Source organism: Gorilla gorilla, chromosome 8 (genome assembly GCF_029281585.2).
Source record: "Gorilla gorilla gorilla isolate KB3781 chromosome 8, NHGRI_mGorGor1-v2.1_pri, whole genome shotgun sequence".
NCBI classification, from domain to species: Eukaryota; Metazoa; Chordata; class Mammalia; order Primates; family Hominidae; genus Gorilla; species Gorilla gorilla.
The window spans coordinates 113,487,839-113,509,908 of NC_073232.2; the positions used below are offsets into that span (position 1 = coordinate 113,487,839).

A 22,070-nucleotide genomic window follows, 5' to 3' on the forward strand; every position below is an offset into this window, starting at 1 on the left:
TTCATTCTTTCTTTTCCTCCTTCCTTCCTCCCTCGTTATTTTTTATTTCTTGGTTATATTCAATTGTCATGTTTTTCAGGCTCATTAAATCCATTTAGAGACAAAAGAATAAAAGGCAGAAGGGGAAGGGCGGGGGAGCAGAGAGGGGGAAGGGAGGGGAGGGGGCAGGCCGGAGAAGCAAACAAATAACCCGCTTTAACTAGACGGGCGGATAAATGGCCCCGTTTCTCCTCAGCCCCGACGCGCCTGCTTAGCTGCGCGCCCCGCGGGCGCCGCAGCTCGGGTGGGCTCAGCCCTGGGGCCGCCGCCCCCAGCCCAAAGGGACCCAGCGGGGCCAGGCCCAGGGCCGCGAAGCAGAGAGCGGCCGGAGGTGCCAGGGCCGCTTCATTGGGATTCATGAGCGTGTTGGGCGGGCGGCCTGGGGCTTCGGGCGCGGGGCGGGGGCCGAGTGGGGGGGTGAGCACGGCGGGCGCAGATGCCCGGGTGACCGCCCCGCCGCGGTCCCTGCGCCGCCTTTGTGCCGAGGAGGCGCGCGCGGGGACCTAATCCATCAAATTGTCTACAAATTGTGAAGAAAATTCAAAAACCATATGGTCGCCAGCGCCGGCGCGCTCTGGGCTGCGGAGGGCCGCGGCCGTGCCCGCACCGGGAGCCGCGGGGGGCTGGGCCCGGCTATTGTCGCCTGTCAGCGGCCGCCCAGGCCCATTCGTCCCGGCCTTCATGGTCCGCGCTCCGAATTACAGACCCATCCATCCTAAGAGAGGGCAATTTTTGTCGCCCGGGAGGAACCAGCCGTACGCCTGCCCCGCTGCCCTGCCGTCTCCTTCCTTCTCTGCTCCTTCTCTCTCTTCTCCTCTCTTCCCATTCTTTTTTTCTCCCTCTGTCTCTGTCTCCCTTTCTCCGTTTCTCTGCTTCTCTCTCTTTTCCTCTTTTTCTCCGTCCTGTCTCTGTGGTTCTCCGCTTTCTCTCTCTGCTTTTGGAGTGTCTTTCTGTGCTCCTATTTTTTTTTTCCTGTTTCTCTCTGTCTCTTCGTTTCCTCCTGGACATGCACGTTCCTGGCTGGGGCCCGGGGGCCCCATCGCCGCCCGAGACCAGATGCGCATTTCTCACATCAATTTTGCGGAGAAAGAGAGCCCAGCGGCCCGGAGGCGGGACCCCACTCCGGTGACAGCGGCTACTCGCCAGCCCAGCGACAACAAAAGCCCGGAGAGAAACCCGCTCTGTCCAGGAAAGTGAAAGCGGCCTCAGCCCCCGCCCCAGCCGGCCTTGGGGCGCCGCAGACCCGAGAGAGTCCTTGCAAGATCCATACCTCTGCCCCCAGCGGTGTGCCGGGGAGTGGAGGCAGAATTGGTTAATGTTGCCAGAAATTCACACCAGCTCCCAGACGCTTGGGCTTACATTTCCAGGTGCCCACATTGAAATTCAGCCTGGCCTTGATGCCTTTAGCCTCTGGCCCCCTACTCCCCAAGGATGAGGCCCTCGGGGCTAGAATCGAAACTTGGGAACCCAAGGCTCCACCCCGCGTCTGACTGAGTGATACCTGCAGAGCTCCCGGGGCTCAGCCCTGTTTTCGGGGAGTGCAGGGAGAATGCCCTTGGGTCTGGGGTGGGATGCAGGAAATGCAGGGCAAGACCCCTTCCCACCCTTTGTTCAACACAAATTAATGTTGTACTGTGGTGTGCTCCCACATACACAGGCATTTTCTCCCAGCACTTCACGGCTCGTTTTTTACCCCGACCTGGCGAAGTCTGCTTCTCTCCCGATTTAGCAGCTGCCTCAGGTTTATGGGCAAGAAGCGCCTCCTCCTGCTGCTTCCCCCTCGCCCTTCACTCTTAAGCCTGTCCTGAAAATCCCCCCCAAATCTCCAAGGCTGGGGCGACCGGCACGAAGAGCGGCAAGAAGCCCAGCCTGCCGCTGCTTCTCGGAAACGGGCCCACCACTCAGACACGGTCGCCGCCGGTTCTAGTAAAATGGCAAAGACTTTATTTATTGGAGAAAGAGGCCTTGGGTACAGTCTAGGGAGGAGAGGGGAAGAGAGGAGCAGGGAAGGGGCACTCGCAGCCCACTCACATCCAGCCACCCTCCTCTGGCCAAGTCGGGTAGGAGTGGGGTGTTCGAAGTGGCAAGAGAGACCCAGAGCTGTGGAGGAGGTGAGGTGAGGGCTTGGGTCGGCCTCCTCTCTGTCTCTGTCACATGCAAAAAAATTCTAAAAAGAGTACAAAATAATTATAGGGCTTTGGGTTCTGTTTTCGATGGTTGGTTGGTTGGATTTCCCCCTGCATTGTCCCTAAGAGCCGGACTCCAACAGTCAGTCCGAGGAAATGCGGGAGGGAGGGAGGAATCTTAAAAACAGCATTAGTGGGCATTAGGAGGCAGAAATGGCATCGAAAACAGACTTTTCTCTCAGAGGGTGGGGAGGAAAGATCGATTTTGAAACTTGCAAGTCAGGACCCGACTGCCCACCTCTTCCCTTCCCACATGAGGAAAAAAGGCCCGAGGAAATAGAAGTCAACTGCAATAAGGCCGAGGGAGGCTAGGAAGGAGCGGGCCGGTGCATTCGCCACATGCAGAGAAAAATCAAAACAGCCGGAGCTGCCCCTCCTCTAGACCGCAGGGTTAGTGTTCCCCGTCCTGGTTTCTGTCTCGCCCTCAGCAAACCCGGCAGCCCGAGAGCTTTGAAAACATCGAAATCTCCGAGATTTAAAAAATAATAATAAAAGAAAGGAAAAATCAGGCTGCGGTGGGAAGAACCCGCTATATAGGTTTAAATATTTATATAGAAGCCATACAGAATTGCACGGCGAGGGCTTCCGGGGCGGCGGAGGCCGCTGGTGGCGGCCGGCCCGGCCGGCCAGCCTGGGTTTATTGCTTCGAGAGGGAAGAGGCGGCTGCCAGGAGCCGAGTCCGGGGCCGGGGACAGGGGAGGAGGCGGGAGTTGGCAGAGGAGGTCCCAGCTCCCCTCGGCGGTCCGGTCCGGGAGGCGTTGGGCTTTCGAGCGCTAGGAGCCCAGGGCGGCGGAAGACCCGGGGCGCCGCTCAATCGTCCACGTCGATCTCTTCGTCTTCCTCGTCCTCCGAGCAGTCCTGGCTGCTGGCCGGCTGGTCCGTGAGCGGAGAGGCAGGCGAGAGCTGCAGGGGGCCAGCGCCCGGGGCCTGCGGGGCGCCTGGGGGGAGGACCGGAGAGCCGGGCCTCGACTTGGCCCTGCCGCAGCCGCCGCCACCGCCGGCTGTGGCCTCCGAGTTCTGCTCGAGTTCGGCCAGCGCCACGATGTCCATCTGCCCGCTGGGGCCCAGTTTCTTGGCGGACTCTACGTCGGCCTTCATCTCCTCCAGGTCCCGCTTGAGCTTAGCGCGCCGATTCTGGAACCAGGTGATGACTTGCGCGTTGGTGAGGCCCAGCTGCTGCGCGATTTGGTCGCGATCGGCGGGGGACAGGTACTTCTGGTATAGAAAGCGCTTTTCCAATTCATAGATCTGGTGGTTGGTGAAGGCCGTGCGCGACTTTCGCCGCTTCTTAGGGGTCTGCCGCTGCCCAAAGATGGTCATCCCGTCGCGGCCTGGGAGGAAAGGACAGTGTAGGCTCGCGTTGGGAGAGAGGAAGCCCACCCTGGCTCTCGCCCCCGTAACTCCGTAACCCACCCAGGCCTGTCCGGCCTGCAGTCTACCAATGTTCCCCTCTCAGATTTAATTCAGCCTCCAGGACCAGGGCAAGTCTTGGCTATGGCAAACCATCTCCTGTCTTTGGTCTCCCAGAAGTCCCTAGGAAAAATTGTTTTGGTCTCTGCCCCCTACCTAAGAGTTGGTTTGAAAGACCCAAAGTCTCTAAGGGTGTGAGAAAGCCAGACAGAAACACCCTAATTGCGGTGTGAATGTTGGTTCTCCATCCCTTCCCAATCACTTCAACTCTACCCTACCCATAAGGTCCCCAGCAAAAGACTCTCGATTCCCCAGGCCGAGTAGCCGGGCTAAGAGCGCCCAGGACACTGGGAACGCAAGGGAGCCCGGCAAAGCAAGCAGCCTGCGGAAAGAGCTTGGCCACCCTTCTCCTGCCACCCCCCAGCTCTGGCCTACCCAGAGGTCCCTAGGAAATAAGGATTGGGTCCCGTCCCACATATCTTCACTCCCATAAGCAGCTGCTCAGGCTGGAAGGCCCTGGCGGCCGGAGAGGGCAGAGGCGAGCAGAGGTATAGGGGACGAAGCGCGCAGGGCACAGGGCGCGAGGCGCTGGGTGCAGGGGAACCCAGCAGCTGCGCCTACCTTCGGCTGCCTGCAGAACGCTGACCTCCAGCCCCTTAAACGTCTTGCTGGCGAGCTCCTCCAGCGCGCACAGTGGCGAGGTCTGCGAGAGCAGCGCGCGGCCCGCCAGGGGCAAGCCGCCCGGCGCGTGCTTGTCCGCGGCGGCCAGCAGGTGCGCCGCCCCGCACAGCGAGTAACTTCTCCGCACAGACGGCTTGTTGAGGATGTCCTCGATGCTGAACGGCGTCAGTGGCTTGTTGGAGTTGGCAGGCGGAGGCAGGTGGTCCAGCGGACTGCGCCGCCGATCCTCCCCCGGCGCCGCCTTGCCGTCCTCCTTGGAAGTCATCTCGGCCTCGTTCGGGGGCCCGGCTGGGGCGGCTCGGGCCGCGGGGACCCAGCCCGCGGGCAGCTCGGGCGCCGGACGGCGCGGGCAGGCAGCGGCGGGTGGAAAGGAGGCCGCACTGGGCAGGGCGCGGGCCGGGCGCGGGGCCGATTAGCGCGGCGGCTGAGGAGGGGAGAACGGCGCGGGGCCCCGGGAAGAGGGCGCTGACACGGGCGCCGCTGCTGCTGGGGCTTCCAGCAATCCGGGGCCGGAGCCGGGGCGCGCTGCGCGGGGCTCCAGTTTCGCCAACCCCGGTGCTATTTAAAGGTGTCAGGTGGCTCGGCAGTGGCTCCTGGCCCCGGGTCCTGGCGGCCGCAGTTGGAAGAGCCGAGGCGAGGGCGCGGATCCCGGACTGCGAGGGAGGCGGAGAGACGGGGCAATTGACTATTGCTAACAAGTTAGCCTTGATCGGGGTGTAATCAATTATCTGCAGCGGCACTTCTTTCTCTTTCTCTCTCCTTTCTCCCTTTCTCCTCTCTTCTTTCTCTCTGTTCTCTCCTCCTGTTCTCGCTCTCCCTCCCTCTCTCTTCTCTCTTCTCTGCTCCCCCCTTCTCTCTCCTTCTCTCCCTCTCCCTCGCCCTCTCTTTCACTCTCTGTCTGTCCAATGCAGGCGGCTGTAAGTTGGGAAGCTCATTAATTAGCGGGCCGGGGGTAGGAGGAGCCGGCTGGAATTAGCCTGCCTAATGCGCCTGTCAGTCCGGGCGCTGCGCCGCGCTCGGCCCGAGCTGTTTGTAAATTACATTAGCTGCTCCTTTATTGCACCCGAACCTCGGGCGACTGAAAAGCCACCGCCCCCACCCCAAACTGCGAGCCGCGCTCCTGGCGCACCCGCCTCCCGCCGGCCTAGCTGCAATGACCGCACCGGCCCGAAGGTCTCGGTCTCTCCGACCCGGGATGTGGAGCCCGAAAGAGTGGTGGGAACCCCAGCCCGGGAGGGACGCGGCCGCCGCTCGGGCCAGGTAGGACCAGGAGCCCGGGTGGGCCCCGCTGCCACTCAGCGTGGACTTTGCGGAGCTGAGATCAAGAGCCCAGCGCCTCTACCTCTGACCCTCTTGCCCCTCACCCCACTGCCTGGGCGACGCGCCTGGGGAGAGGGAATCTGAAGCCCTCCTGCGCTGGCCCGCAGAAGGTCAGAGCCGGCTGCGCAGCCTTGGGTGGGCGACGCGGGAAGGGGGTGGAGGACCCCAGGGGTTGGGGGAGGGGGCTAGTCGGAGAGCTCAGCCTTCTCCACGCGGAGAGGCGGAGGAGGGAATTGTTGGCGGCTCTGGACGCCTCTCCCCGGCCTGATTCCGAAGCGGCCGCCCTACCTCCTCCGGCAATCTTGCTCACTTTCCTCCGGCAGTCGCTCCCCAGGCTGGCTGGGGCCACCGTCGGCCTGATGATGGGCGTCTGAAGAGTAGCCAGGCCAGGTGCCGGGGCTAACGGGGCCGGCTCCGTGCCTCCCTGCTGCGCTCCGCCCGGGCCCCGGCCGGGGCCCCGCTGCCGGCCCCGCCTAGCCCAGCGCCCGGCTTGAGTGCATGGCCAGGCCGACTCCAGCTGTTCCGGATGCGGGGCGGGGGCCCGGCGGGAGCCAGGCCGCGGCTGGGGCTTTGCTCTCAGGAACTCGCAGGGAGGCCAGGCTTCCAGTTAGGCTGGGGCTAAAGACCTTAGGGCCCGGGATCTGTGAATATCGGGAGAACATGTTGTGTGCATTGTTACTTGAAGGTGTTTGTGTTTTTGAATGTGTGTTTGTGTGTGGTTCTCCATGCGTATATTTGTGTAAATGTGTGTGAACCTGTGGGTATATAGGTGTGTTTGAACTCAGCTATTTCTTTCATTTCCCTGAGGCGTTCCAGAAGGGCTGTGCTCTCAGGCCTTCCTGTCTTGCTACCCCATTCTGTTTATGTGGGGCCACTGGCCTCCTTACTAATTTTCCATTTCTGCCCTTGGAGAAAGGAGGGGAGGACCTAGAGGGGGTTGGAGTCCAGGGAGAAGAGCTGTTCCCCTCCCACACACACACAGCCCCGGCCCTGGCTTTGTTTGTAAACTCCTGGGTGGGCGGTGAGGTTGGGCATTGGGCAGCAGCACCGCTTGGACCAGAAAAGGGCCCAGAGAGTCCAAAGTGAGGATTTGTGGCCCAGGCCAAGGGTTGGAATGGGAAGATTAGGATTTCTTGCCCCCTCTCCCCTCATACCTAACCCCAGAGAGGGAGTGAGCTAAGCTGGGCTCCGGGGCGGGAAGCAGGTTCTTTCTCTGGATGCCTCAGCGTAGGGGGCCTCTGCACAGCAGAGATAGGTTTCATGATCTCACCTTCAGTTGTTTGTTTGGAATTGTGGCTGGCAGCTCTCTGGAGTAAAAAGGACAGTGTAGGGAGAAAGGGTTCTTGTTTGGTGCCCCAGTGCTGTGAGTGTTGGGAAGAACCCCTACCCTCTAACTCATCTTTGTCCTGCATTTTCGGGGTGGGAGTAAGTGAGTGGGGGGAAGACAAATGCTCAGAGGCAGGATTGGTGAGAATGGGAATCACAGTTCCCTCAGAGCTGCAGACCCACTCCAGGGCAGACCTGTCTCTACTCTTCTGCGCTGCCCTGGGAGCCACGAGGTGATGCTGGGCCTAGCAACAGAGGAGTCAGAGCCTAGAGACTGGCAGAGACGGACCAGTGGGAGAGGGTGTCGGGGAGCTGAATCTGGGTGGCTTGGAAGCTCTGGGGCCAAGAGGGGTCAGTCCTCTCACTTCCTGCCCTCAGGATCCCATTTCAGCCTTTTCCTGCCATAACCCCAACCCCCTGACCCAGAGCCTCAGGCAAGTGAGGCTAGCAGGGAGGCAGGGAGGCCCCTCTAGATCCAGGAACCAGGACCCTTGGATCCCAATAGAGAGAAAGAGAAAGAGAGAGAGAGAGAGAGAGAGTTCCTCCCATACTTCCACATCCTTCCTGTCCTCTTCAGTCTTTGCATCGCATCTGGTACTAGCCCACAGGATAGGACTTCAAGGACAAGCCAAGCCCCTGCTGTTGCCCATCTCCCAGACCCTCAAGACCAGCGGAGTTCAGGGTTACCGGGAAGCTGACAGGAAGGGGAACATGAACTGGGGAGCAGAGGGGTCCCTCTGCTTGGCGTGTTCTTAATGTCTTATCCTGCTGGCTAGTACTGAGATCTTTAGTCTTCAGCCACACCATGTCAAAAGGAACATGACATTTCACAATCATCTGCTGAGTTACCTCCACCACCAACACCAAACCTCTTCTTCCCTGGCTGACCTGTACCTGCTGTCCAATCCTATGGCTTGGCTCTTTTGGCCTAATTGGTTGGCCTCTTGGTTAAACACACTTGGGCACACCATATGGCTGGGGTGTGGAGTGCAGTGTGAGGTGCAGGGATGTGGGGAAGTCTGTGGTATCACCCTGTGTTTTGTTGTTTTGATTCACCCAGATCCCCTTATCCAGGCCACCTTTGGAAACCAGCCCACCTGCTACACCAACCTTTTCCCAACGCCGTGGTCCCACCCCTACCTCCGCTGCCGAAAAACCGCATTGTGTGGGGGTCTGGAATCTTCTGGACTCCTGGGAGCCCAATCCGCTTGCCTCTTGTAGCCCTCTTGCAGAGCAATGAGATATATTTTGGGTTTGTGTACTGACCCCTACCTGCCTCCTCTGCCAGACCTGAGGGCAGAAGCCTTCCTCTGGGTATTCCAGTTCATCTCGGACCTTCGAAGTCCTAGGAGACACCGGGCTCCCGCTGAATATCGGTTGAATGACTTTCCATAGAGCAAATGGGGTATACATGATTGTGCAATGTGGAGGGGAATGGTTTGGGCCCCTCAGAGGAGTTTAGAGATTAGGAGGATTCCAGAAATGAGTAACACAGGGTCAGTGGGGGTAGAGCCAGCCCTGACATTCTGGGCTCCAATCTTTCTGCCCAATCCCCTACTGAGCCCCCATGCTGGGGCAAGGCAGACACTCTGGGGGTCTCCCCACCCCCAGTCAGCTGGGCCAGCATCTTCTCACCTGGAGCTGAAAGCAGCTGATTCCCAGGGTCTGCTCCACAGAGGGAATACCTGTCTTCAGAGCATAATCTATATGCTACCCTGATCCTAAATTCCTGTTTGCTGCTTAAACAGCCAGGGTCCAGGTTTATTCTTTCTCAGTGGATAGGGAAGGGATCATTCTGCCAAAAATCTGCTTTCCCTCAGTTTAGGGAATATTCCAGACAAAGAAGAGGGAAACAGCATTTCATGAATTGCCACAATAAGGGGACCCTGCAGACCCAAACAAAACAGGTTAAACCTTAACACAGGAGAAGGATTCGCTTAAACCCCCAAAGACTCCATTGGATTCACTCTGGATTGTTTTGGTAACCCCATTCATTTCCAGATTATTTGTGTAAGCACCAGCATTGACTCTCAGGCCAGAGTTCCTTTAGAGAAAAGGGTCTGACACTGCTTGAAACAAGTTAACTTGGCCAGCAGTGCAGATCATTTTACTGTTGTTGTTGTCCCATGAAGACCTGCTACTCTGACACTCTGTGTGGAATTCAGAGTGTTTCTTCTACTATGGAAGTGGACTATGATAAATGGCCTCCTGCCACCCAGGCTAAGTCAGGACTGCCCACTTGGTTTTTACATTTTGCCCTGGGCCACTGTCTGCAGTAACAGCAACAATAACCATGACAATAAATACCATAAGCCCTTACCTTGTGCCTGGCTCCAGGCTAAGAGTTTTATTCATTTCATTTATTACTCACAATCTTTCTAGGTAGCTATGCTCTTACCCTGATTTTACATAACAGGAAAATGAGGCCCAGAGAAGTTAAGTAACCCATCCAAAGTCACACAGCCTGTTTTGGAGTAATCAGGATTGGAACACTGTCCTTTTGTTTTGTTTTGTTTCTTATTCAAGTCTGTCCCCTTAATTCCTGAACCAGGGGGTTCTTAACCAGAGGTCCCCCAAGGGCTCTTTGAATGGGCTTCAGGGGCTCTGTAAATCTCAGAAATTTATATGTGTACCCAGGTGGGCACATTTTTCTGGGAGCAATATTATATAACACCCAGGATTCTCAAAGCGGGTGGGGATCCAGAAAAGGTAAAGGCTGGAATCAGGCCACTGTAGGGAAGGAAGGCAAGCCACTGGGGAAGAGGGAGGGAAGTGGCCTCCTCCCAGGCCTGGGGAGCAGGGAGGCAGCTGCTTCAAAATTCAGGCTGGGCTCCAAGCCTGCTCCTGGACCTGCCCTGCTTTCTCTGGCCACACCCAGCTCTTAGGACCTCAGCTGGCAGGAAGACGTGGGGCACCATCTGAGGGCAGGACACTCCTTTGGTCCCCTCCCTGATTCTCCCCTTCCCTACTTCTTTTGTGAGCTGAATTCCTTCAGAGCACCGTGACAAGGTGACCATACCACATGCACCAGCCTCCTCCAGGGACTGTAATCCTGCATGGAAGGAGCGGGGAGTGCTTGCCCTTTGGAAGTATTGGGGGGCATAGACAGACCACTGAGTGACAGAGACAGGAAGGGAGGAGAAGAGACAAGTTCCCAGAGATGCTCAAGTCCTGGGTGCCCACTCTCTGCAGCCTCTAGACAGCCTTCTCTTTTGGTTCCAAGCTTTTGCTCCCCTCATCCAAGGGTTGGGATGATTTGTGTCCCTTCCTTTCCTGGCACCTCCTGCTCTGTCTCTAGTGTTCAACTCATTTCCTGGGGGAAACCTTCTCTGCCCTGTTCAGCTCCTCTGCGCTTCTTAGCACATTCCCCTGGATGTCACTGTCATATTGCCAAGAATGTGTTGCTTTGTCTGTCTGTCCTGCCTCTCTCTCTCCATCTGTTGTGAACTTGGGAAGGAAGGACCTGAATCACCTCTCCATGCCCCTATACCAGCCCAGCATACACCACGGGGTCCAAGCATTTGTTGAGTAAATAAACTAAATAAATAAACAAGGGACAAAAATGGAGCCAGACAGGGAACTTAGCCTGTGCCTCAGAGAGAGGACCAGGGGTAGGTGTATTGGTTTTGCCAGCTGCCTGCAGATGCGTGCGGCGCTCCTGCTGCTCACACCAATATACTCAGAGGGGCCCAGAAACCTCATTCTCTAATGCTTTTTGGCTATGGAGTGAGTTTCCTGGGTTGTGGACCCAGCTGTGGTGGTGTGGTCTGACTTAGTAATGAACTTCCTTCATTTGCTTTTTTTGTTTGTTTTTGAGATGAGGTCTCACTATGTCACCCAGGATGGAGTGCAGTAGCACAATCTGGGCTCACTGCAGCCTCTACCTGCTAGGCTCAAGTGATCCTCCCACCTCAGCCTCCCAAGTAGCTGGGACCAAAGGAGCATGCAACCAAGCCCAGCTAATTTTTGTATTTTTTGTAGGGATGGAGTTTCATGATGTTGCCCAGGCTGGATTTTTTTTAAAATAGGATTAAGGCCGGGTGCAGTGGCTGGGCCTGTAATCCCAGCACTTTGGGAGGCCGAGGAGGGCAGATCACTTGAGGTCAGCAGTTTGAGACCAGCCTGGCTAACATGGTGAAACCCTGTTTCTACTAAAAATACAAAAATTAGCCGGGTGTTATGGTATGCTCCTGTAGTCCCAGCTTCTCGGAGGTTGAGGCAGGAGAACTGCTTGAACCTGGGAGTTGGAGGTTGCAGTGAGCCGAGATCGCACCACTGCACTTTAGCCTGGGTGACAGAGCAAGACTCTGTCAAAAAAAAAAAAAAAAAGAAAAGGAAAGAAAGAAAATAGGATTGACCCCCCATCATTCTTTGGGCCCAGAAGCAGAGAGGAAGAATGGACAGAAGATGGGAGGTGATGGGCAGGCAGGAGTGGCAGGAAACAGACACCCACACGCCACTCCAGTAGCCCAGGGGTCTGTGAAGAGGATAAAGGAACCTAAGTGAGCATGTGTGTGTGTCGGGGTGGGCGTGGTGTGGGGGGAGAGTCTGGTTCTGTTCCTGATGGAGGTGGCATTTGAGTTGAACTTTGTAAAACCAGGAGCATGTAAATAGGTGCAGGAGCAGGGACCATCCTGGAGGCAAAGGGAACAGCCGAGCACAAGGCTGAAGATGACACCCTAAGAGAGGTTCCAGAGTTCCCTATAGCTCCTCCCTCTGTTGTCCTGGCGGTGAGCTACTGGGTAAGGGTGAAACCCTTAGTCTCTTGTTTATCGGCAGCAGGTCTGCAGCCTAGAGCCAGGGGCTGCTGGACTCCTGGGATGGCTATTTATTTATTTATGGGGTGGGGTGAGGGGTGGGGATGGGATGAGAGAGGCTGCTTTCCTGGGCCTACAATTGGAGTTCCCTTCTCCTTGCCATCCCCAGAAACTCCAAGAGCTGACCCTCTGTCTTACTAACTCAAACGGCCCAGAAACATCAAAGTCTGACCAAAAACCGTTAATGGTAGTCAGCTCCCTCCCTTTCACAGAGGTCTCACTACTGTCGGGGGGCGCCGGGCGCAGGCCGGGCATGGGGCCTGAGCTAGGCCAGGTGGAAAGGTGGAAGGACCTAGTTGGGACAGACGAAGAGACCGAGGAGCCGCCCGCCCGGCTAAACGGACACAGGAAAGGCCTGAGTCAGGCTTCTCATAATAAATAAACTGCACGTGAATAATTCAGCAGTCGCGCGGGGGACGGTTGCATTAGCGCCGCCGCCGCCGCGCGGCGCCCAATTCCCCGCGGAGGGGAGTAGCCAATTAAGGCACTTGAAAAGGGAGTCGGGTAGAAGATCCCCCGCCCACCAGTATCCTGGATTTACCCAGGTCGAGTTCAGAGAGCCTCCCCGGTCCCAACCCCCTCGGGCCCTATGGGTCAGGGGGCCGCCTGCTGGGAAGTGCTACCTCAGCTAAGCCGCTCCGGTGTCCCGAGACTCCGGGCAAGGGAAGACAGGCGGCGAGACGGAGCCAGAATAAGGCATGCGGACGTCTGACATGTGGAAACCCCAGCATCTGCAGTGCCCAGCCGCACAGGGAACGTGGGCGGCGTGGTTCCAAGCAAAGTGAAGACGCCAGGCTCGGATCTGTGCTCAGAGCCGGGATCCCTCCGGGCTGCTTCGTCCTGGCCAGGACTTTCCTTACCCTGAAGTGAGGCGCCAGGGAAGCTGCAGGGCCCTCCGCCCTCTCTGAACTCCCACGTACTTGGGCCTCTCCCAGCCTTTCTTGGACCTGTGGATGCAATTCCTGCAGGACCAGACTCCCCTGTCTCCCCGCGGCCCCCTAGGTACACTCCGTAACTTCCGAAACCTTATTTCGTTTGAGCGAAACCCGGCCCCTTTGGCTCTTCCCACTTCCCACAAGTCCCTGGGTTCCCGATCCTGAGGGATTGCATTCATCCCATCTCACACCCACCAACGCTCAATCCCTCCAGTTCCTCCCCAGCCCCTTCACTTCCATTAATTAGGTCGACTCCCTTCCTTCGCCGCCCCCTCCTGTCCCCATGCAGCCTCCCTACACCTATGCTGCGAGCCTCGGGCCAAGACCTCCGCCCTGGCTCCGCCAGTCCTGCGGGGGCCGGCATGCACCAGGCCTCAAAAGGGATCTTCGCGGGAATTCCGCATAGCCAGATCCCAAGCCTCCAGGGAGGCCACCAGCCCTCCCCCATCTTCTTCTTCCTCCTCCTTCTCCTTTCCTCTTCCCTCCGCCTCTACGTATTTCTTTCTATTCGTTTCTTTTCGTTTGGTGAGGTGCCACCCGCCACAGCCCTGTCCCCTAGGGAGAGGCCTGGACTAACTTTGCCGTCCTCGTGGCCTTAGCCCGGACTGTGAGTCTCGAGCGGCTTCCGAGAGGCAGCTCGGGTGTCTTCGCAGAGACAGGTGAGGTGGGCTGGCGATTCCCTAGCCTCAGATGGCTCTGCCACCAGCCAGCTCTGTGATCCTGGGTAAGTCTTTCAACCTCTCTGAGTCTTGACGTTGGTAAAAGGCAGGAGATTTAGAGAAGGTGTTGGGAGACTAAATCTTTTCATTCGTTTGAGAAAGGGAGTCGCCTGTGTTGGGACCTGAGGAGGAAGTGAGGTTCTTGAGAATTCTAGATCTGAAATGGCCGTTTGTTTTAACGAGTATTTTGGGAGCAGCTGATAACTGCTTTTTATTTTTATTTTTAGTTTTTACAGCCGCTGGGGTGCCAGGCATTAGAAACCTTCCCTCCAATCCTCACCATGTCTCCATTTTGCCAAAGAAGAAACTGAGGTTAAGGTCGCGATGCTCTGGCCAGCATCACAGGTGGGATTCGAACGCAGATGGGGTTTGGAGCGGCTCTTGTGTTTAAGCCATACAGTCTGACGTTAGACGGGTGAATCCAGCCCTCGCAGGGCCTGGAGTGACCTAAGCCGAGAGGAGCTGGGCTGAATCTCCAGGCGTTCCTTTGTTTCTGCCCTAGGAAAGCTTTGAAATTCTTATTTTCAGGTAAATGATTTTGGCAGTGCCCGGAGAAGGACAGAAGTAAGACCTAAAGACGAACTTTCCGCATGTTATGGGAGAGCCCCTGGGGCGAGGAGGCGAGGGCAGCCTTCCCCAGGCCAAGGGAGCAGCCATCGCTCTTGGATCTGTTTTTCCTCAAGCGTCTGTCCTGTGGGGCCTAGTCCCCAGCCGCAGTCCTGGACCTAACGGGAGAAGGGGCTGGGGGAAGAGGGCGCACCCCCAGCCCGGGACCCACAGCAGCCCTAGCCAGTCCCCCACTCTCTCCCTCTCTAGGGGCCTCTCTCTGAGATCGGGTCCTCCTCCTGCAGGGCAGCAGAGTGGAAGCCAGGGCCTGGGACCCTCTGGCTGGGCAAGGAGGGACTGGAGTCCGGCTCCCGTCGACCCCGTCCCCAGTGCCAGCGGCGGGGTCGCCCGTGGCGGCCCGGACAGGCCACGGGTCCCTCTCCACAAGTCCCATTACGTTGTATTTATGTTTCATTTTATAGTTTTTTTTTCCTCCTCCCTTATTATTGTCTCACTCTGGGGGAGGCAAAGGATATAATATATTCATCTTTATTATACCAAATCTGTGTGAAGCATTTAATAAAACGCTGTTTCCACACAGCCAGGGATATTAGTGTGAGCTATTCTTAAGTTAATGCTCCTGGACTGAGGACGCCGCTGCCACAGCGCCTGCTGCCGGCGGGTCGCGGGAAGCGCAGGCCCTGGCCGCCGCGCTCCCCGCGCGGGTCCAACGCCCTGGGTGCCCTTCTCGCCTGCGCGTTGAAGCCCCCACGCCCATCCTAGCGCGTCTCTCTGTGACCTCTCGGCCGCCAGCCTGGGAAGAGGGGTTTGGAAGAGCCGAATTCAAGCACCCTTCCTCTCCCCTGCCACACCTTGCATTTCGAATCCGCTGTGGGCCTTGGCTTGCATCTATGGAAATGGGAAGAATTCCATCACTGCCTCCCTCTCAGGGATCTTGAGGGGCCGAAGATGCCTTGAAGGTGGACAGGATTTTTTAAACAGGAAAGAAGAAATCGAGAATTTGTAAGGTCAGGATCAATGAGGGCCAGAGAGAAATAGAGAGGCTGCAGGAGTGGTTTCAGGCAACACAGAGCGAGCTGGACCCCAGGTGAGCAGACAGGGTGCAACTCCAGTTTGGGCAGAACCCAGGAGGTTTCGGCATGCCTGGGCCTCACCCCAGCCCACGAAGACAGCTGAACCTAGTCAGGATCTCGGCCTGTCACAGTTGGCCCTCTCATAATCCTCCCTCTAGGTAGGAAAATAGTCTTTTTAAGTCCAGTTTTACAGCTAGCAAACTGAGGCTCACAAAGATCACGTGGCTTGTTTGAGGTGAACAAACTAGGAAGTAGTGTAGCTGGTCACGCTGTCTTCCATACTCCATGCCCCTCCCCGCCCCCATTCTCCAGGGTTTTTCTGTAAACCTTACATTCTGCCTTCTACACACACACACACACACACAAACACACATCCCTACCTGGAGATGCCCATGGGAAGGAGAAACACCCTCATTAACTTTCTATATCCAGGCCCACTGCTCAGTGTCTTTCAGAGCCCACCACCTGGCTTCTTATAGAGCCCAGATCTGGGCACACCATTCTTACTTAGGCTGCTTGTACCTGTGCTGTAGGGGAGAGGGAGTTGGCTGTAACCAGGCAAAGCCAGGCAGAAGGAGTTGTGCAGGACAGGCTTGAAGTGGGCAGGTGAGTCTCCCTGGCTAGAATCCATACTCTCCTAGAAATCTCAGTCTTCCTCTGCCCCCATCACCCCATCCCTGGGAGTGGGGGCTGCACAAGCTCAACACACATCCTGTAGGCTGCTGGTCAGAGCTCCTTTGGAGACTTAAGTTACTTGAGAAATCTGACAGTTCCCCCCTGGGGCTGGCTGGGGAGGAGGCACAGACTGTGTGGCAGGGCTAGGACTAGGGTGAGGCATGTGAGGTGCCATATTTAAGGAAGGCATCTGCTCTCAGCGCTGTGTGTGAGATCCCTTAGGTTTTGTGCCTTGGGCATCTCACTCGCCTCACCCTAGTCCCAGCTCTACTGTGTGGTCTGGGAGTTAGAATCAAGTCCAGTGAATTGCTGAGAGGGGACAGGGAGGCTGATTTCAGTTCATCCTTGAGAATGGCTTTCTGAAGGGTCAAAGTGGAAACAATGGAAGAATGAGCTTCCCCCAACACATGGAGTATGCAAGCAGGGCTTAGCGCTTGCTAAGAAGGAAAATAATCACGGTCTTATTGTCATCACCAATATTGTCATCATTTGACCATCACTTTGTGTCAAGTCAAAGCTTTCATCACATCGTTTCATTTAATATATATAAATATGTTTTAGCTGAATATGGGATATCAGAGTCTCTGACTTTGGGGTCCATTCCAGCTCCAAGAGTCCATTGTTGCATAAGACAAAGAGCACTTCTGTTGATTTTTGTTGGTTCAATGCATTCTCATTATTTGTGGACTTATAGTCTTATACTAATGGATAAGACTTTGAGGGCAGGGACTGTGTCTAATCACATTTTTTTAAATGATTCCCTCTCCTGTTCCATGCTGACCACGGGCCTGGGGCACATAGAAGCTGTTCAATAAATGTGTATCAAACAAACACATGAGTAAACCAATGTCTAAAAGCTGTCTGCCTACCTGGCCATCTGCTTTCCGGGCTGTGACTGACAGAGCCACTAGGGTGGCCACTGGGGGAGCAAGAACCACCTCTGCAGTCATTATCCCCCTTAATCTACAGCTGAGCTGAGTTCAAGTGGGCATGTCTAGAGCCTCCCCTGACATCACATGCCTAGCCCTTTGCTAGTTTGTGGATAAGACAAGGGCCAGCCCAGGTTCTGCCTGTGCAGAAGGATCTCAAGACTCATACTGGACAAATCTCTTAAGAAACCATTCAGATGGTGAGGGAAGCCTCTGCAGATCAGAGCAGAGAAGGGCCTATAGCCGGAGAAGCCTGGCTGGCAAAGCTGAGACTAGAGCTAGTCCTTGAAGCATGAGAAGAATTGAATGGTTGGAGGGAAGAAATAGACCATTCTTGCCGGGTGTGGTGGCTCACATCTGTAATCCCAGCACTTTGGGAGGCCAAGGTTTACTTAAGGCCAGGAGTTTGAGACTGGTCTGGCCAACATGGTGAAACCCCGTCTCTACTAAAAATACAAAAATTAGCTGGGTGTGGTGGCACATGCCTGTAATCCCAGCTACTTGGGAGGCCGAGGCAAGAGAATCACTTGAACCAGGGAGGCAGAGGTTGCAGTGAGCTGAGATCGCACCACTGCACTCCAGCCTAGGCAACAGAGTGAGACTCCATCTCAAAAAAAAAAAAAAAGAAGAAGAAGAAAAGAAATAGACCATCCTAGGTTGGATGGGGAGCAAGAGCAACGGGACAGAGGCAGGAATGGCCACAATTGTTTTGGGGAGCAGGCAGGCTAGCCTGGCTAGAGTACCAGAAGAAGACAAGTAGGAAAAGGCATTTGTGGAATGCTTTGAATCTCCAGGCCCAGACTCAGATAACAGAAAATGGGGTTCAGAAATCAGAATCCACATCCTAGAGCCTAGAAACCAAAGCCTAGAACTCAGAAAGCAGGGGCAAAGTTCAGGACCCAGTCTTGTCTAGGGCGGTCCCATTAGCTGCTGTAACAGGATGCCTTGGGGACTCCAAACTCAAGGGGCATGATCTTATTGGGAAACAAAGTGGACTCTTCTAATTGGCTTAGTCCAGGAAACCAGAGGCCTGACCCAAGCACAGGAGCAACTTGGGTCTGCCTGAGACTTGCCCCCCAGGACTGGCATGAGCAGCTGTCTTGGGTCCTCCCAAATCACAGCCTGAAGCCTGGCATTATCTGCAGCCCAGCAAGCACCCTGAGCTGGAGCAGGTGTTGCCTACCAATATACACCTTCACACCCCTCAATCCTCCCTTTTATTCTCTAATACAGGTGGGATCTGAGATTTTAGGCTAGACCCAGCTGGGGCAGACCTCTGGAGGGTGGAGCCATGGTGCCTGCAGCAGTGCCAAACGAGCCAGCGTGTAGGCGTTACTGCGCCGGCCTGTCGCGGGGCGCAAGCCTGCCAAGGAGCCGGAGCGCGGTGCCGCGTGGAGGGTGTCAGGGGTGGTATTGTCGGCGCACAAATGCTCAACTTTATGTACTTTTAACTAGAGGTGTAACAGATGGCCCCGTTTCTGTCCAAGCCAGGGAGACTGGTGCCCATTCCGGCTGCAGCCAATCAATCCCGTCACTCTGGGGGGAGCTACAAGCTGGGCTGGGAGGCCTGGAGCCAGCAATTGCGCAAGGCTGTCTGCTCAGGCTGGCCCAGTGCAGCCTCCGCCAGCCGCTCAGCCATCGGCCTGGGGAGGTAGGAGGGCAGGCAAGTGGCAGCCATGCCTGGAGCCTGGTCGGAGGCCTACCTGGGAGGGAGAGCCTGAAACCACTCGTCAGACCCCACATGGCCAATGAGTACATCAAGGTGCCAACTCACTCCACTGTGTCCTCATTCTCCTGTGGTCCTTGTTCAGGACCTAACTCCCAGATCTCTAGCTTCAAGAAGCTTTGGATCTATAGCCCTGTAGTGTCCTGTGTTGTGGACAGCAGACATTGCTCAGGACTGGGGGTGGGTAGTGATGCCATTGAGAAATAGTCACAGGACTGTGAAAGGCTTCAAGAAATGCCCAAGACAGCCAAAGAAGAAGAGAAAACAGCAGGAGCCAGGGATCCCAGAGCTGAGAGAAACTGTGGATTAATCTACTATTATATTCGTACAGTCAACAAACACTTAGTGAAAGCCTACTGTGAGCTAAGACCTTTATTAAGCACTGAGGACACAATGATGAATAAGACACAATTCCTGTCCTTGAGACCTTTTTGGAGGAAGACAGACAATACACGGGTAATTGGAGCAATGAACTGGGGCCCATAAAATCTCCAAAAAGATGGCGGAAGCACAGAAGAAGAGCATTTAACTGCCTGAGAGATCCAAGGAAGATTCCAGGAGGGGGCTGGTTCTGAGCTGGGTTTTAAAAGACAGGTAGGAGTTTTCATGGGAGGTGAGGGCGAAGGGCATCGGAAAGGGAAGGGATGGCATGAGCAAAGACATGGTAAGAAAACATGGTGAAGGGAAGTGTCTGAAAAGATGTGAGTGGAACTGGGGTCTGGGATTTGGGAGAAGGAGTGGAGGGGATGAGGCTGGGCAGGGGAGGGGGCAGGCCTAACCCTGTTTCAGCAGGCTGGCAACCTGACCCAGCAGGTGTCTTCCCCCAGTTGGCCCTTCTGTCACCTTCTGCCCCTTATCCTGGTGCCACAGGGAAGGAAAGGCCTAGCAGGGTGTAGGCAAGTGGTCTAGAGTGCTCCAGTCCTGGCCTGCCTTCTGTCCTGCGTTGAGGGACAGGGCTGTCAATGAACTCTCCCCTAACCGTCTACCCAATGGACTTCTGTGTCTCCTAAAAACAGCATTTCTGTAGGCTCCCCACAAAGGCTTTGGAACCTTATTCATTCATTCATTCTTTTATTTACCAAGCATTGGGCATCAGCTGTCTTCAACGCCCAGGCAGGATACTGAGGTAGACAGACTATTGTGCTGGACTTCGAGAAGCTCAAGTCCAGACATGAGAGGAAGACAGGGGTCTGGGCAGGGGTCCTTCTGTTTGCAAGAAACAGAGGTTCACTTGAGTAATCACAAGAAAAAGGAAGGCCTTTTGTATTGAAGCACATGGCTTGTCATTGGAACTGGGCCCAGAAAGCACGCAGGGACCAAAGAAGCTCTGGGGACCAACTTCTCTCTCCTGGTCAGGTGGAAGGGAACCCCACAGGGTCTCTTTCTTCTTTATCTCTTTCTTCATTATTATTAATGAAATTAACAATTATTATCATAATAAGTGGAGGAAGAATAATTGTTAACAAATTCTGAGCCAGATCTATTGGTTTCCATGCTTATCTCCATTAATCCTCTTTAGAACACTGTGCAGTTAGTTAATATCGTTACCCCCATTTTACATATGAGAACACTGAGGCTCAAGGAGGTTAGGTAAGCTGCTCCAGGTTCAAGCCAGGAAGTGGCAGAGTAAGGATTCTCACTCAGGTCAGCCTCCCAGGCTCCAGCTCATAACTGCTTCTGACCCCCGTGCAGCACCGAGAGCTTCCTGGGTTTCCTCATAATTTCTCATAACCGTGACTTGCATTTGACCAGCCGGCCTCTCTGAGTCTCTCTCTACATCACCTCTGCTAACTGCTCTAGTCTCTCAGTATTTCATAGTTCAAATTCCCAGGAGAGGAAATCGGATTGGCCCAGCTCATCTTTTAACGCCAGGACACATTGTAAACAGCTGCCCAGCCAAAGAGCTGGCTGGGAGTGGAGCCGTGCGCAGTCACCAATCAGCATCTTTGAAAGAGCAAAGCACAGAAATAATACAGTAAGGAGGAAATGCAAATGATTACAGGAAGAAATGTGAGGTGCAAAAAGAGGATGAGAGGAGGCTTCATGGAGGATAGTTTGTGGTTTGAGTCTCGAAATAAGAATAGGATTTGAGGAGCAGAGTTGGAGCCAAGGAGTTCCTGAAGGAGGAAACAGCATGAACACAGGCACGGGAGTAGGATTGCATGAGTCATGTTCAAAGGCCAGTGAGTTGTTCTGTATAAACTAGGAGAGAGAGGTAGAACAGAGCTGGAAAGGTGGGACTAGAATGCCAGCACAAGGAGTCTGAACTGAATTCAGTGGGGGTCATGGAAGGTCTCTGAGCTGGAGAGGGATGTGATCAGGCACATGCTTTAGTTCTGATAACCATATGCCCAAGATAGTTCCAGTTTATGCCTGCTGTTCCTCTGACATTGTTTTTTTATTTTAAATTATTATTATTTTACAGATCCTCCTTTCACTCCTCCTGGTTTGAATACTAAAGTATATGGTCACCCTAGCTTTAGGGGCTATGGGCTGTTGCTATGGTAGAAATAGCATGAGTGGGACATAGCATGAGTGGGACAAGATTGGAGGCAGGAGGGTCATGGATGAGGGTATTGCCATAGTTCAGGTAAGGAAGGGCAGAACCAGAGCAGGCAGAGAGGACAGAACACAAAGGTGTGTGGGCAAGAGCTGAGGTTAGTGGAAAGTTGGCCAGACCTGGTGGGTGAATGGACTTGGGAAATAAGGAAGGAGAAGGGTGGAAGTCCAATGACTCCTAGGTGTTAAACTTGATTGTTCTTTGTTTGTTTGTTTGTGTGTTTGTTTGTTTGTTTGTTTAAATACAGACAGGGTCTCACTATGTTGCCCAGGCTGATCTCAAACTCCTGGGCTCAAGCAATCCTCCTCCCTCAGCCTCCCAAAGTGCTGGGATGACAGGCATGAGCCACCATGGCTGGCCAGGCTTGATTGTTTGAAAGAAGGTAGAAGTCTGGAGGCAGGGCTTGTTGGGGTTAGGGGATAGAGATCATGATTATGTTTACGATGAGTCTGAGGTGCTCCAGGGACGTTCACTCACACATGCCCAACAGGAAGTTGGACATTCCAGAGTGGAAGTCAGAAGCTGTCAGTTAGAGATTCTTCCAAGCAGATAGCTCGTTGAAACCAGGGAAGTCATGAGCTTGCTAGAGAGAGGGAATGGTAGTTCAAGACTGGAAACAGAATCCTGGGAGATCCCCATATTTAGGAAGTTGGAGGAAGGAAAGAAGTCAGAGGAGACTAAAAAGGAGTGGTTGGGAAGTAGGGAGGAAATGAAGGGGAGTGAGTGGCTTGGAGATCATGGCAGTTTTGGGTTTTTTGTGTTTTTGTTTTTGTTTTTGAGACACAGTTTTGCTCTGTTGCCCAGGCTGGAGTGCAGTGGTGCGATCTTGCCTCACTGCAACCTCCGCCTCCCAGGTTCAAGCAATTCTTCTGCCTCAGCCTCCTGAGTAGCTGGGATTACAGGTGCACACCACCATATCTGGTTAATTTTTGTATTATTAGTAGAGACGGGGTTTCACCATGTTGGCCAGGCTGGTCTCAAACTCCTGACTTCAAGTGATCTGCCCACCTCAATCTCCCAAATAGAAGTTTTTTAGGAGGGAATTAGTATCAAATTGTGCAGATCAATCAGTGAAGAAGACAGAGTAAAAGGCCAGTGGGTGGTTAT

At 54.9% G+C, this 22,070-nt stretch overlaps 1 protein-coding gene and 1 long non-coding RNA gene across 2 annotated transcripts; one reads left to right on the top strand and one right to left on the bottom strand.

Moving 5' to 3' along the window:
• Positions 1 to 2,736: 2,736 nt before the first annotated feature.
• On the bottom strand, positions 2,737 to 5,225 carry LBX1 (ladybird homeobox 1). The gene is made up of 2 exons (XM_004049981.4): positions 4,257 to 5,225; positions 2,737 to 3,556 (listed from the first exon to the last, which is right to left on the bottom strand). Exons 1-2 carry the CDS (start codon positions 4,579 to 4,581, stop codon positions 3,036 to 3,038), a joined length of 846 nt encoding a protein of 281 aa, XP_004050029.1. The 5' UTR covers positions 4,582 to 5,225; the 3' UTR covers positions 2,737 to 3,035.
• Positions 5,226 to 12,004: 6,779 nt separating this feature from the next.
• Positions 12,005 to 14,583, top strand: LOC109028495 (uncharacterized). The gene is made up of 3 exons (XR_002007506.4): positions 12,005 to 13,438; positions 13,661 to 13,778; positions 13,962 to 14,583. It is a non-coding gene; the product is annotated as an uncharacterized lncRNA (long non-coding RNA).
• Positions 14,584 to 22,070: the final 7,487 nt, after the last annotated feature.